Source organism: Diadema antillarum, unplaced genomic scaffold (assembly GCF_040938485.1).
Source record: "Diadema antillarum isolate AM-2024a unplaced genomic scaffold, OU_Dant_1.0 scf00000071, whole genome shotgun sequence".
NCBI lineage: Eukaryota > Metazoa > Echinodermata > Echinoidea > Diadematoida > Diadematidae > Diadema > Diadema antillarum.
The window spans coordinates 11,572,087-11,588,797 of NW_027270960.1; the positions used below are offsets into that span (position 1 = coordinate 11,572,087).

General features: G+C 40.4%; 1 protein-coding gene and 1 pseudogene across 1 annotated transcript; both read left to right on the forward strand.

The window, feature by feature from the left end:
• Positions 1-520: 520 nt before the first annotated feature.
• On the forward strand, positions 521-5,109 carry LOC139717089 (trans-L-3-hydroxyproline dehydratase-like; annotated as a pseudogene).
• A 1,495-nt stretch (positions 5,110-6,604) lies between these two features.
• Positions 6,605-16,076, forward strand: LOC139717091 (trans-L-3-hydroxyproline dehydratase-like). The gene is made up of 3 exons (XM_071628597.1): positions 6,605-7,082; positions 13,251-13,567; positions 15,813-16,076. Exons 1-3 carry the CDS (start codon positions 6,605-6,607, stop codon positions 16,074-16,076), a joined length of 1,059 nt encoding a protein of 352 aa, XP_071484698.1.
• Positions 16,077-16,711: the final 635 nt, after the last annotated feature.

Here is a 16,711-nt window from a genome sequence, read left to right on the forward strand (position 1 = left end):
GTCGCTATGGGAAGTTGCCATTCCAGCAATAATTGCTATTCTTAAACCTTTTATGATATGGGTAGCGGTGTGCACGCATCACCACTTCTTCGATATCGATAATGATACCTGCAGAGATATATTATATTTGGTCAGTGGTGTAGAGCAGAGCTCAGTCGTACAAGCAGAGACAACGGAAAGGTCACCGCCCTGTCCACTCCATAACTCGTACAGAAATTCGGAGCAAATCGTCATGGCGGAATCTATCATCAAGTCCAGCCCATATAAAATCGACACTGTAGAAATGCATTCTGGCGGGGATCCATTCCGCATCATAGGCCTACATTCTGGATTCCCAAAGGTCTTGGGCAATACGGTTGTAGCAAAATTTGTCCGCGTTCGAGACCATTTAGATCATTTGAGACGGGCGCTAATACTTGAACCCCGAGGAAATAATATTTACGGGTTGCTAACCGTAGAACCAGACCAACATGAGGCAGATTTGGCAGTAATGTCAATGTACAACGACGGTTGTGGTACGATGTGTGGGGCTGGTAATATTGTTCTTGGCCGCTATGCCCTGGAGTACGGGATCGTCAAAGCGGTGGCGCCTGAAACGCAAGTCAACATACAATGGCCCTGCGGATTGGTCAAAACTTTCGTAGAGTATAATGGTCAAACCAAGAGATCTGGAAGAACAAGATTCTTCAGCGTTCCCGCGTTTGCATTCAAAACCGGTAAGGAATATTGCATCTCACTATGTTATAATAAGATTTCACTGCGATGTAGATACGAGTTGCATCCCCTTTATTAAGCTTTCGGGCTAATCGCCTCCTTCAGAAATTTACGATGACAATATTCAACGACAATATCCATCCAAAATTAACCACGGTGTAAAATAAACCTTACTCAAAATAACCCTTATTAGAAAAATTAGAAATTACTTAAACATCCTAACGATAACTTGAGAGGGCCAAATAAGCTAAAGTTGTATGTCAAAGTGACAACAATTGCACTTTCAAGCGACCAAAACCTGGCCCGCTATTCCAAACAAGTTCTTTGGACAGCGATAAGATAACATGTCACATAATCGCATATAGTATGTTTCCCATGGTGACAACTTTGTCGGCAAAGGAAATGGAATATTTTCATTTTATTTTTATTTCTTGTTGCATGGCAGTTCATAATACCGATGTCAATGCACGTGGGTGGAATGAGGAAGCAGAATAAAAGTGGTGAAACAAACACAATGAAGATAGAATGATGCTCATGAGATGTTAATCGTGCAAAATTCTTTCAGGAGTTGCGTGCAAAGTAACTCTCACGTGCTACTATTCTGTTTGCCTGGGCACGCCTTTGTTGTGTGTCCCATCCTATTATAACTTCGGCCAAAATAACGAACAATGATGTGGTCAGAAAACCGTCGGGGAGAAGCGGGGGGGGGGGGGTGGGGTTCGGGAGAGTTAGGGGAAGAAGTTTTGACCCTTGCTAACAGTGAGAGCTACCAGCGCAGCAACACCGGCTAAGTCCCTAAATGAAGACCTAGCTAGTATAATAACCGTGAAGTACAAAACCCTCCTCAAGTTCTTTTCTACGCTGAACAACTTAGGGTCAATTCATTTTTTTTTCTATTTATTTCGTTCTTGGCATGTTGTTTAGATATTGAAGTCGACGTGCCTGGATATGGGGCGGTAACAGTAGACATCGGTTTCGGAGGAGCATATTATGCTTACGTCAGCGCAGACCAGTTGGGACTCGACGTTTGCAAATCACCTATGCCAGACATCCAATCGGCAGCGGTCGCAGTGGCTAAGGCAGTAGGATCAGCGGTGAAACTGACTCATCCCACTGATCCGGATCTGGCCTTCCTGTACGGGACCATAGTTACAGATGGAAAGGATGAGTGGAGTACGGAGCCCTCTGCAAACTTATGCGTGGCGACTGGTGGACAGGTATGCGATGTGTAGTGGCTAGAACTTTCAGGTGCACGTCACGAGTTTGACACCCAGGAGTCATACAGCCAAGGAGTCATACAGACTAAGAGCTATAAACATTAAGTGAATTGAAGCCCCATGGGCTCGACATCAAGTAACATAGGTCCACTAGCTATACGGTCCCACCAGCTTGACTCTTAAAGCAAATTATAAGGCCTATGAGCGAGACACTTGGCAAAAAAAGGCCCACGAAAACTGACATGGCATCACGGGGACTTAATGTCGAGCTCTTGGGCCTTTTTTTGCGTAGTGTAGAGCTCTAGGGCTGTATGTCTGGTGGGAAGACCTCGAACTTCATGCGTTGTGATGTGTTACTGTTTAAAACAAGTTGTCATTCAGTAAGAGACCTTGGCACATACAAAAATAATGGCCCTAAAAACCAACCCAAACCCCCAAACCTTCCTCTGTACCCTGGAGGGTCGGCGTAAACCCTACCGGAAATAAACAGGCTCCGTATAAGTACCAGTACCAAAAAACGATCCCACAGACAAAACACAAACACACACACACACACATACACACACACACACACAAATAGCTCAACACTTGCTTAAGATTCAGCAATATGGAAAACAAACACATATCTACACAGAATAACTTCCAAAAAGCTACAATGACAATGTGAATATAGAATCTAAAGCAACGTAATTCATCCCTAATCGAGAAGAGAGAGAGAGAGAGAGAGAGAGAGAGAGAAAGCTCTTGAAAAGTCTATTCTTATATTTTTTCCTTGAAAATTATCAACATTCCAGTTGGCGCGAAAGCCCGTGCGGATCAGGAGTGACCGGTCGAATTGCTCTGCAGTTGCACAAAGGGCTCATTGACCTGAATCAAGTACGGCGGTTTCCAAAGTGGGACTCAAACGACTCAGAGTTCACGGGGAAGGCGGTGGAGAGGACCAGGGTGGGGAAAACTACGATGCGGTGGTGGTGGAGGTTGCTGGAAAGGGCAAACTTCATTGGGAGAAGTACTTTCTTCACTGAAGAAGGAGATACATTGGGTGAAGGGTTTCGTGGGCGCAGTGAAGTGGACACGCTTTTTGGTTTGTTTTGTTTTGTTTGTTTGTTTGTTTTTTGGTTTTTAACATAGTTTAAGTAGTCCAGATAAATTCTGAGAGTTCAAGAGAGATGAAAGCTCAATTAAAAAAAAAAAAGTTCAGCGACTCCAGTTTCACGTAGGAATTTAAAATCATATCTACTATAATCATATCTTAAAGTAATGATACTAACACGTGATCTACTAGGGTCTGTCGATAAACATTCACTACTTTTTGATCACAGGTGTATGTAAACCCGCACACTTAATGGTAAGACGTAAGAGATCATGCTTTATTCCTATTCACACTTTAATGGGCAATTCATGATTTTTTCAATTACATGAATTACAATGGCATGTCCACCATTCAATACGATGTACCTCGTTTTTCTTATAGAGTCCTTTTTTTAGTAAGTATATATTCACTGAATGTTAGTAAATGCAAATAATTTCTGCTGTCAGAAAGAGTTTTAAGAATTAAATGCGGACTTCATAAAATTCATTAGTGGAAAAGAATTTGCATACACAAAAAATCCATATCAAGAAGAACAAGTGAACATCATAAGCCAAGCTATTTTTAATTCTATAACTTATATAAGATTATTTCGTATAATTCTTACATCCTATCACACTCAATCTTGTTTTTTCTATATATTGCTTTGATAAATTGCATCAATTCATACTCAAGATAACGAAACAATATCTATATATATATATATATATATATATATATATATATATATTCATATATACTTTTTTTATGCCAAAGTCAACTCACACAATTTATTTTTTTAAGTTTGGCAACTTAAGTGTGATAATATTGTTTTGCTATATTGAATTCGACATCTCTTTTTGTCTCGTTTATAATACAGCTATTAAGGCGCAGACTTCCCACCGACTTAAACATGTGTTTTAAATCATCTTGCCCTACCACACTTGCCCACTTTTAGTGCAAACGTTTTAGTGCAACGTTTATATTTAGCAACGTTTATATATGGCAACATATTATATATATATGTTTACATTTAGTGCAACGTTTTATATGCAATTCCTCTACTTTGCTGTGTGTTATGGTATTGGCGTTAATGGGTATACTGGTTGCATGACTAATGAATATTCCAGAAAATATTCAATCTTATATCTTTTGCTATTTCGCAATACTTTTTGTATTTTCATCTGTCCGATGAACGTAGCTAAAGAAAAATTATGTATACAAATAGAAAATAAAACCGAAAGATAGCAAAGCGGAAGGTTGTTTTATCATTTTCTGTCTTTTAAGACCTCTGCTGTCATTTTGAATCTATTTTTCATATCTTCAGTATACGTCGTAATGAAAAACAAAGGGAATGATACATGTTTTATCTTATATGGAGAAAGAAAAAACCAAAGGTCACTATCATACACAATGTCATAAGTGTTATAAGGCTAATACTTTTTGGGATAGCCTTAGCATTAAAGGCTTCCTGAAATGCAAATGCATGTTGATTTGTGTTAATTTACGATACCCCTCAACATCGCTTTTTGCGATGAAACGAATATCTAGATACATTCCATATATTTTTCAACTATATTTTTTTCTTCTATTCTTCAAATTACTTGGATACGCCTACACACACACACACAAAAAAAAAAATCCTTCCAAACCAATATTCATGTTGTGACCTCATCTGCCAATGATAGCTTAAGTACTGATGTGTGCAACCAAAGACATTGGAATGCACCTTCTCCTCGACTCAGCATAACTCGCATGTTTTCTGTGACATCAATGCGACTAACAAAAGACTTGACATTTGAATTTGGATTTGACAGAAGATTCTTCATTTTTCCTGTGTTATTTTTTTCAGCCTTTTCTTTGATCTTTGTGGCTACGAAGACATTATATAAATCATACGTTCATTTTTTGCAAAGAATTAATGTTTGTTATTGTGATAAATTTTGTCTGCTGTTGTCATTGTTATAATAATCATGAACGATCACTTACCCATGAATGACACCTTGTACATTTTTGCAACGTTTACTTTTGTGCCCTGGAAGAGAAAAACAGAATGTGTTCACTCATGGTATACGTAAATTTTCCCTTTTAATTGACCTATCAGGTTGATAGCCGATCAAATTGCCTTCAATATATGGCATATAATACCTTGATTTTGAGCCAAACATTTTATGAGAAATATCAACTTCAAAAAGTATTTACTTTCTTTGCTGAATATTATATATATAAATGTATATATATATATATATATATATATATATATGATATGTTTATGTGTGTGTACTACACATTTATGTCACTTTAAGTTAACCATGATAGTGACCAAAATTCACACACACAAAAAATCCAAAATTAGCTACAAATGGCCAGTCGTGGCGTTCGTATCCGCCTCGCACGACAGTGGGATCACATTTCATTGCTATTGATATTACTTTATATAATTTCGACAATAAAGACAGTAGATGTCGCACGATGCCGGCTGGTGTTAAAAGCTTTTGACCTATCATCAAAAAGCTGACAAGGACCTGAGGTCGAGAGCTTCTACCTTTACATCATTCTTCCCAAGATGACAGAAGTGTTGGGTAAGAATATCAGCATCATCCCAATATATACATATATATATATATATATATATATATATATATAATATATATATATATATATATATATATATATATATTTGTGTGTGTGTAAATATATATATATATATATGTATATATATATATTATATATATATATGTATATATATATATATATTATATATATATATATATATATATATATATATATATATATATGTATATATATATTCACCCATTATATCCTTGCAACAAAAGACTGGGGCACAATCTCTGTGAACACTCAACATAGATGTATTTCCACACAAAGGTTTATTTAAATTGATTAAGGCATATGGCAGGAAGATTTCACGAAAGGATAATTTTTTACTCCAGCAATAACACAAAGGTCAGCAGGTCAGCAGTAGAGTGTGACAATACGGCAACAGAATTTATTAGATATATTGTCATGATTGTCCCTTCACCGTATAGAGTATAAGCCTGCCCTCCCCCCCCCCCCCCCCTCACGTTGTGATGTACATTGCAATATACACTGACAGGAATATGAATTCAAATAACACAACTCAGTTCACTGAACACATAATCAATGAGCGTATGATGAGAGCATGAACTACAAAAATACTCCGAGTCAAACCAATTCTATACTTTTCCAAGATCAATCAATACACAATCGAAGAAAACTTACATCACAATTCACAAAGAAAATGACTTGTCCATTGTCACTGTGTACAGTTGTATTAGAGAGGGCGTGCGTGAGAGGCGCTATAGGGGCATATTAAGCTTTGTACTTTTCTTGCAGTTTTGTTTCTGCGTCAATGAGCCAAATAAACAGTCACAAGTTAAACTACATGTACAACTTCACTTTGTACGGAATCAGCAAAGCATTAAAGCGCGTCTTGTCTGCGGCTGTGTTTACTTCCATTACTATCCGCGCCTCTTCGACACAGAAAATCATTTGAGGACGGGATCTCGTCAGGATCACTTCTAATCAATCAAGTTATAGCCTGAGCAAGTGGTGTATCGTCATGGCGGAATCCACCATCAACACCAGCCCATATAAGATTGACACGATAGAAATGCATGCTGGCGGGGATTCGTTGCGCCTGATTCTTTCTGGCTTTCCTAAGAACTCTGGAAACACGATGATGGAAAAATGGCGTCACGTTCGAGACCAATTCGATGACTTGAGAAGGGCACTAATGCTCGCACCCCGAGGTAATGGTTCCTACGGCTTACTAATCGTAGAGCCAGACCACAATGAGGCAGATTTAGCAGTTATTTTAATGTGCAACCAGGGCTTTGGTGCTATGTGCGGCTCTGGAAACATGGCCCTTGCCCGTTACGCCGTGGACTTCGGGATCGTTAAAGCGGTGGCACCCGAAACGCAAGTCAACATACAGTGGGTCAGCGGATTGGTCAAAACTTTCGTGGAGTATGATGGCCAAACCAAGAGATCTGGGAAAGCAAGATTCCACAGCGTTCCAGCTTTTGCGCTCAAAACTGGTAAGGGGATTGTCTCGCTGGGTATTCTTCATTGCGTACACGTATATCGTAATATGTACAGATATTTGTTATTCATTTTATAGCGCTGAACATTGTACGCACAAATTGGTTCCACATCGCCATTTACACACACACACACACATACACACACACACACGCACTCACACGCACAAAGACAAATAAATAATAATGACAAATGTACAATAATGATGGATGCACATGTATCTTGGATGAGATTTCATTAATAAGTTGCATGACATCATGTTCATTTTTTTTTTGTTGATTTTCACATGATTTATCAATGTTGTGCTAAAAAAATCTTTGTGTGCGTGTAGGGCCCTAAATGGTTGTGTGAGCTGAGCCATAGCACAATATTCCAAGACAATATTTGATGAATTCAATCCCTCTGAGGCTCAGCTGGTATTCACGTTTTCCGTCCAGGTCTAGGACAGACGAATTATTCATCATTAATATTCATGACTAATCCTCCTTTCACTGCTAGCCTTCATTCATACCCTTTCAAAAATCATTAGTAGTCTAAACTATGGCACGCTGACAGGAAGGCAGAGCTGGCCTTACCGAGTCAATATTTTTGACAATAATGGAAAGCTGGACACCATCAGCACAATAAGGTGAAAGCCAAGGGTGCGGAGGTTCAACGACATTTGCTCCTGGATATTGCTCCTACGAAATATCTGCACGCTAAGCTAAACACATTCTATTCACAAACATGACCCTAAAGGCCCCGTCACACCAGTCCGGGCAAGCTACGCGGGCTTGTGGCGAGGAGGTAGTTTCCAGCACGTAGAAGATTTTCAGCGGGCGAACAAGAATGTTTGCAATTTTCATTCATGCCTTGTCATACCGTACGGGGGAACTTCTGCGGCTTGACTTGCGGGGAAACAAATAAATTTACTCCCCGGAGCTCTCCGCAGTTGGTCCGCACCTGACAGTATCTAGCGCGTAGTTGCCCGGAGGTGCTCACGCAAGTCCGATTTAACCGCAGCCAAGTTTTGAGCATGACCAAAACTTTTTCCGGGTGTGTCACGGGAATGCCCGTAGAGGTCCACGCAGAACGCCAGTAGGAGACCCTTAGCGGCAGTACTTCCCAGGCAATTCCCACGCAGGTACTTCGCAGTCCCGTATGCAGCCAAGATAATGAAATTCTGTGAGATTTCAGCCATTCCTTGAGAGGAATTCCTTCACTGAGTTGTCAGCCCCCACGAGACTGGTACAAAGGTCACACAGTATACTCGCAAGTATAACGCGTCCAGCAAGTAAGACACATACGCTGACTCGCACAAATCCTTTTCCGCAATCATGAATGTCCGGTATGCTAGAAAATCCCTACACGTAACAAGCCCGAGTAGCTTGCCCGGAAAGGTGTGACAGGGCCTAAACACGGTTGCGGGTATAAAAATATGCGTGCGCACCTCCGGGCGACTACTTTTGAGATACATGCTAGGTACTGTCATGTGCGGATCGTCTACGGGGACTTCCGGGTAGTCAAAATTGTTCTTTGCAAGTCGCACGCAAGGCTGGTGTGACACGGCCTTTACCTCGAGCCTTAATCATAATCCTAATCCTCACATCAAACTAGATCTAAAAACCCCAGCACAACCTTAAAGGGTGCACGTCACGAGACCGACACCCACGAGTCATACAGCTCACAAGTCAGACAGCCCATGAGTTATACAGCTCACGAGTCATACAGCCCAGTAGTTCGACACTAAGCTAATAAGGCCCACGAGTCCGACACATTAAGCCCCGTGTTGTATCTGTCGAACTCGGGGGCTGTTTTTCCCTAGTGTCGAACTCATGGGCTTCATTTGCCTAGTGTCGAACTCAATGGCTGTATGACTCGTGAGCTGTATGACTCATGGGCCTGTTTTCAATGTCGAAGTCTTGGGCTGTATGAATCGTGGGTGTCGGTCTAGTGGGATGACCCACCTTAAAGGGGCATTCCAGATGATTTTCATTATTTAACATCATGTAGTACATAAATCAACAGCTCCATGCTATATATTTGTGGAATTTATTGTGGTTCTTGAGCAGAGAAACAATACTTTGACAAACCTTAAACAAATAGCATAAACACTGAACAAGGATGATGACGTAGGAGGCTCACATATTTCAGAAATGTAGAAGTGTAATTTCATTACAATACAACTGCTTGCTTGCGAGTTCACCTGTGTATAATCTATGCATGTCTTCTTCTGTTGTTCTGCTTTTTTTAGCCGTAACTCATGCATTCTTATGGTGACCCTGCCATATCACCATCCTTGTTCATAGTAATTTGCTATGAATTTTGAAAATAGTATATTTTCTTCATCCCAATTATCATAAATTCTGAAATTCTGTCCTCAGTATAACTAAATTATAGTTGTTCAAATGTAAAAACCTGGAAATAAACCTATCCTTGGAGAAAGTTAAGGCAATAGCAATAATTTATTGTCTCAGGAGCAAAATGTCGTGTTACCGGCTAGGGAAGGGGGGGGGGGGTGGCTGAGGGGATGAAACCCTGCCCCTCCAATTACACACACACAAAAAAAAACACATAAGGACTTATGTCTCTTGACAAGAAAAAACAAATCGTAAACTAAAAGCAAACATGAGAACCCATGATTTCCTGAGATTCTTCCTGAGGAAGGGGATGGTCTATCAGACGGTGAGAGTGTGCGTGGCTCTTCTATCACTGCTGAATGATTTTATGGTTTCCATATCATGGCTTTGGGTCTGGGGAATTCGACAACAAAGGACGGAACAAAGAAGCAATTATACTACTTCGAGTGAGAATCACATATAAGCTAGTTCACGTTGAAGGTTACTCGCATGCATGCACGCGAGAGAATTTTCTCCTCTCCACTGGGGAAAAGCTCTTTGAGTATAGGTCACCGTGGAACAACAGTGACATACTTGCCCTTACTAATACATGTACTTTAATGGAGAAGTAAGACTAAACATGATATACATTGATACATTGTAACACATTACGTTCGCAGAAAGACAACTTGGCAATCTAGGGGAACATACAAGTCTAGGAAAGGGGGGTCATCCCACGAGACCGACACCCACGAGTCATACGGTCCACGAGACCGACATCAAAAATAGGTCCATGAATCATACAGCCCACGAGTTATACGGCTCACGAGTCATACAGCCCATTTCATTTGAAACAGCAGCAGTTGTAGTTTGATATCCACTGCATTATATATCATATTACATCATGTCAATTTTCATAACGTTTCCTATTATGTTACGCGATAAGTACTATTGACATTTCTTTTGTATCAATCTCTTGTCAATGACTGTATTTTTTATTCATATGCTGTTATATGTAGATATACTTTTCTTTTTCTTCGTGATTTTTTTCTTTCTTTTTTGTTCTTATTTCAATCATTGCTATACGCTGTTGCTGAATCTATGTTTCGCTCTGTTATATTGTATACATGCACGGACTTGCAGAATAACGGCCGATGGCTGAGCAAGTTTCCTTTTTATTACCGTGTTGAAATAAAATGAAAATGAATGAAGTGAGTAATCAAATGCCGCTTTCCCTAGCGCGACAGAACTGCACCCCCCCCCCCAAAAAAAAAAACCACACGTGTTGAAACACATACATGATGTCGTTGATATGTAGGTGATTCTGTTCAATTAATTGCAATCTTTCGCTTTATAGCGTGACGAAATTGCACCCGCAAGTATGTTAATATTTTCCCTTTCATTTCCTTTATCATGTTTATACAGCTTTATTCAACGTCTGGACAGTGTGACGCCTTTCATGGAACACTGTACAGGTACATACCTGTTGACACGTAGATGGCGCTTTTCATTGGTCTCGAGCTTTCTGTGCGTGGTGTCGGTCTCGTGGGCTTTATTTGCGTAGTGTTGGTCTCGTAAGCCTCTTTTGCGTACTGTCGGTCTCGTGGGCTATGTTTGCGTAGTGTCGGTCTCGTGAGCCACTTTTGCGTTATGTCGGTCTCGTGGGCTATGTTTGCGTAGTGTCGGTCTCGTGAGCCACTTTTGCGTTATGTCGGTCTCGTGGGCTTTATTTGCGTAGTGTCGGTCTCGTGAGCCTCTTTTGCGTACTGTCGGTCTCGTGGGCTTTGTTTGCGTAGTGTCAGACTCTTGAACCTCTTTGAGTAGGCCTATACTGTCGGTCTCGTGGGCTTTGTTTGCGTAGTGTCGGTCTCGTGAGCCTCTTTTGCGTCCTGTCGGTCTCGTGGGGTTTGTTTGCGTAGTGTCGGTCTCGTGAGCCTCTTTTGCGTACTGTCGGTCTCGTGGGCTTTGTTTGCGTAGTGTCAGACTCTTGAACCTCTTTTGCGTAGGCCTATACTGTCGGTCTCGTGGGCTTTGTTTGCGTAGTGTCAGTCGCTTGAGCCTCTTATGCGTCCTGTAGGTCTCTATGGCCTCCTTTGCCTTGTGTCGAACTCGCGAGCCTCTTTTGCGTACTTTCGGTCTCGTGAGCCTTCAGGCGGCTCATGGGCTGTATAACTCCTGGGTTTATTTTTACTTAATATCAAACTCGTGGGCTTTATATGCTTAGTGTCGAAGTCGTGGGCTGTATAACTAGCGGGCTGTATGACTTGTGAGCTGTATGACTTGTGGGCTGTATAACTCGAGGGCTATGTGGATCGTGGGTGTCGGTCTCGTGACGTGCAACCGGGAAAGGAGAGGGTGTTTTAAACCGCCAGCTTTGTTTGTTTCTTTGGTTTTACCCACGAAGACATTCATTGAATAATTATATACACCAACAGCTATGGTCAGCCACTCTCCAGGGAATCGAAACTTCCCGTTCCACTATCACGATCTGGATCCCGATCTATCCTGTTCTAGCAGATCTGGAGAGAGCGGCAAAAGCGTATGGGAATCGGAAGCATCGTAGCAGCAGCGCTTGGAGGACGGGGTTGGAGAGGGCACTTTTTAAAATCGGGAAGAAATTTTGAACCTGTGACAGAGTAAACACCGCGGTATGAACGCAACGAGGTCTTTCTGAGCGTAAAGTGACATCGGCACAAGAACGGGAAGTAAACTAGACACCGACGTGGTCCCGCTGCTGCGCCGCTCTTCCCTGATCAAAGCACGACCTTCCCGCTTTAACACCACTTTCACTATACATTCTCTTCTCTCGTACAGAATCAAGGTCTGTTCCGACGACACTCTCAGTATGTACGCTTCATTCCTGCTTTGCTCACGCTTTTTCCGCTTCAGCTACCCTATACGCACGTCTTCCGCCCTCGCCGTTCTAAGGGACCCAGCCGATTCGCTGGAAAATTCGTAGCCAAAATGTCTGACAGAAGAAAGATGATTTCCTTTTATTTGATCGAGGCATTATAGGGACTGTACAGTACTGGTTGAGGTGGAGATTCATGTTTTAAACATTCCCAAGTGAGATAATGAGAAATCTCTTATGAAATATGAGAGAGCATGTAATTTTAAGAAAGATTCAACGTTTATCTTTGATGAAAATTGGTTTTCAAATAGCTGAGATATCCAAAAAATGATAATAATAAAAGGCGACAGGCCACGCCTTTTATTAGGATCTCTTTGTTTCACCTTGTTTCAGTGGATATATCAACCTTTTCAAAGCCGATTTCATCAAATAAACTTTTGATATCCCTTAGAATTGCATGCTCTTTGACATCTCATGGAGTGGTTTTTGAATATCTTGCAAAACGTTAAAAGCTAAATCCACACCTCAACCAGAACGGTACACAGCCTGTAATCTTTCTCATGTAAAGCTAACATTTCTTATTTCATAGATTTGATTATTGGTATTGAACCTTGAAAACAGAATTTAAGAAAACAAAGCTTTATCACATCGGCGTTTTTTCATTAACTATAAGTGATGGAGCTTTTCCCATGCAATTCCGGCATTCCTCATTTCGGGTAATTCGTGAAGGCATCGTAAGCCATCGTATGACCCCCGATAGACTATATAAATCTTCATGGAGCAAGTTGCGAGCGGTGGGAAAATCTTCTGGTCCCATCTTGTTTCCATCGTGTGTTCCTCGGGTAAAATTCTAAATGAAGATTTAGAATTAAACGATATATAGAATAACTCGATACGATCTGAGCAGAGTTGGAACATTTCCTTTATCATGTTTATACAGCTTTATTCAACTTCTGGACAGTGTGACGCCTGCAGTAAATGAATTGCTTCTTTTATTTTCATTCTTGTCATGCCATCAGATATAGAAGTCGATGTAACGGGTTACGGGGCGGTAACGGTGGACATTGGGTATGGAGGAGCATATTATGCTTACGTCAGCGCGGACCAATTGGGACTCGACGTTTGCAAGTCATCTATGCCAGACATCCAATCGGCGGCCGTCGCGGTGGCCAAGGCAGTAGGATCAGCGGTGAATCTGACTCATCCAACCGATCCGGATCTGGCTACCCTGTATGGGACCATCATAACGGATGGAAAAAACGAATGGAGTTTAGAGCCTTCTGTTAACATATGCGTGTCGGCTGCTGGACAGGTATGCGCTGTTTGCATATACTAGTAGTATTGACTAAAATGTTGTAGTTATTAATCTACGTAATGTGTTGAAAGGTTCTAGCTATATGATCAGAGAACAGCTATACATACATACAACCCTTTCTCGTGTTCCTTCTGTGGACTTATAATAATCTTGTGTTTATGTTTCCTCTTTGTTGCCGTATTTGTAACTTTGTGCGTGTTAGTTTTTTACTCAAATTGTATATTTTGTATTTGATGGACTTATATAACCTATATAGTGTTTATGTTTCCTCTTTATTACCGTATTAGTAACTTGTGTGTGTGTGTGTGTGTGTGTTTGTTTCTATTTTACTCAAATTATATTTTGTATGTGATGCAAGGGGCCCCTTGGCAGAGCAGTTCTAAGTGAGCTAAAAGAAAAAGGAATAAATAGATAAAAATAAATATTGACACAATGACCCAAAATCACTGACCTTGACAGGGAATTAAAGTAGGACCTAGTTTGTTTGCTGTTCCCTATATGGATTTCATTCGTATTCGTATTTTGGGGATATATTTTGTGTGTACTTAAAAAAGAAATCCACCCCAACATTTTATCACTTACACAAGAAAGAAAACAGAAATTCCCTGCAGAATCGTGCGAAATGATCAAAACTGGATAAGATATAAGGAAATTATGACATTCTGAAATTTCAAAATTTCAATGATTATTCAAATCAGCAAGTTGACGATTTCATACTCTCACAATTTCTTATTCAGTTCATATGCAGAAATGACAAAAATCTCATATTTCAGTTGTATAGATACAAGACTTGACTTAAAACCGCCCAATATAAAAAAGCAAATGTTAACTCTGATATATTGTGGTATGGAAATATGCTTTAATTGTGTATCAGTTTGATATAAATAACAATTTTCCGAATTTGATATATAGCATACGTGAAAAATTATGAGAACATGACATCATCAACTCGATCAATTGAATATTCATACGGACTGGTTAAGAAATGTTTTCCCAAAAATGTGAAATTGCACAGTGTCGTATCTTCCTTATTTCTCATCCGATTATTGTGATTTTTAGGAACGTTCGGGGGGGGGGGGGGCTTTTTGTTGTATAATTTATTTATCTACTTATTTATCTTATTATTATATTTTTGTTGATATCCTCTTTAAAAGGGACGACGGGTCTTGTGGAAAAAAAATGTTTACCTGTTTTTGCAATAGAAACGCATGTCAACAAAAATGTAACCTATTCAACATGGCTACGATTTCTGTGAAGAAAAGGCAAGAGATGATTAACACGTTTACAGAATTTATCGACTACCTTGATCCATAAAATTGCATGGTCGACTTAGGCTCTGACAAGTTGTCTGTCTCTGACAATCACTATAGTAACAGTCAGTGGCCATGCACAGCTTCTCAGCCAATCAAAACCAAGGATTTCACTGACATTGTTAGAGACTGACAACTTGTCAGGGCTGACAGCTTTCGTGAAACGGTGCCCTAGACTCAAGTCTCGTTTGTTGCATAGAGACATCTCCGCTACGTCTTCGCGACGTCACCGTGATGTACATCTTCTGGAGACAGCCGGATTTCCTGAGAGAACCGAACATGTTTGATTCTCTCAGGAAATCTTAGGTTCAGCGACGTCTCCTTATAAGTTGTGCACTAATGTTTGTCCATGACCTATGACGTCTTCGAGACCTCGCTGACATCCCGTCTTGTTTGGACATCGAGCTGATTATTTTACCATCTGGCAGTTTTTTTTTATCTAAACTACTGGATATCTTCAATCTTGTTAAGCAAATGATCATGTAATTTTTGATTGCGATGTTTCGAAACTGCATGGATATCAAAACCCAAAGGACTGCAATTTCTTTCTTTCTTTTTTGGTTTCATCTATTAATCTTTTCTGCTGCTGTTGGAATAACGGCTCGTGTGCTCACTAATTACTCTTTCCTCCGCGTATACTTCAATTATCAACTTCTAACGTCTTGTCGTGTTGCGTGTGTTCCGATCTCCGTTGGGCATAACAACGTTCAGGCAAAGAGACTTTGCTTCCCTCCGATTCTAATTTGGTAACACTGAAACCACTACCAACACCATGGGTAATCAGCAAAGAATATGCCTTCCAAAGCGTGACCAAAGCATGAAAAATCTAAATTAAGCAATTATATCATACTGTTAAGTGTGATACTGAAAGGGGAAGCATTTTCTCCTTTTTTCCAGATTTTGACATCTTTTCTCCCCAAATCTCGTTGCAGGTTGCCAGAGGTCCATGCGCATCTGGAGTGACCGGTCGAATTGCGGTGCAGGTCGACAAAGGGCTCATTGACCTTAATCAAGTACGGCGGTTCCAAAGTGGAGTCTCCAGTTTAGAGTTCACGGGGAAGGCGGTGGAGAGGACCAAAGTAGGGAACTACGATGCGGTGGTGGTGGAGGTTGCCGGAAAGGGCCACTTCATCGGGAGAAGCACTTTCTTCGCTGAGGAGGAGGATGCATTGTGTAATGGGTTCCTATTAGAGTAATGTGACAAGTTACCAGCGTTTAGTAATGAGGGACTCTTGGTCGATAAAATGACGTAGTCTTGTTATGTATTATTTTTTTGGTGGTTGACGAGCTTGAAAAGAAATACATTCGTTATATTATGGTACTTTGGTACTTGAATTGCTATGCACAGCACTACCCATTGATAAACTGGGTAAGAGACGAAATAAACATACTCTACATATTATGTATAAAATTGCACGCAAGCTTTGTCCGAAATATTTGTTAGATATTTTTCTATTCAAAGTTTTCAGCCATAACGTAAGGAATTCATCATTAAATTTTGTGCTACCTTTGATTAAGACTTGTTTCAAACATAAAGATTTGACATATTCTGGACCAATACATATATTGAAATAAGTTACCATTGGAACTGAAACAAAAACCAACGTTTGTAAGTTTTAAAAATGCTCTTGACCGAAACTGTTACTAGACAACTTTTCTCAGTTTTCCCCTTTGCATGCGCTTCTCTCTCTCTCTCTCTCTCTCTCCCTCACTCTCTTTTTGTCTGTCTGTCTCTCTCTCTCTCTCCTGAACTCTCCTTTGTTTTTGTCTCTTTCATATTAAACTACGGCGATGTACTTGTATAATAATTGTACATGGTTATCTTGGATTG

Excerpts from the sequence above, each read along its gene's own strand:
- LOC139717091 (XM_071628597.1), top strand. The coding sequence starts at position 6,605 with ATGGCGGAATCCACCATCAACACCAGCCCATATAAGATTGACACGATA. Across the intron at positions 7,083-13,250 it reads AGCTTTTGCGCTCAAAACTG|TTTTCATTCTTGTCATGCCA; the intron begins GTAAGGGGATTG and ends TTGCTTCTTTTA. Across the intron at positions 13,568-15,812 it reads GCGTGTCGGCTGCTGGACAG|GTTGCCAGAGGTCCATGCGC; the intron begins GTATGCGCTGTT and ends ATCTCGTTGCAG.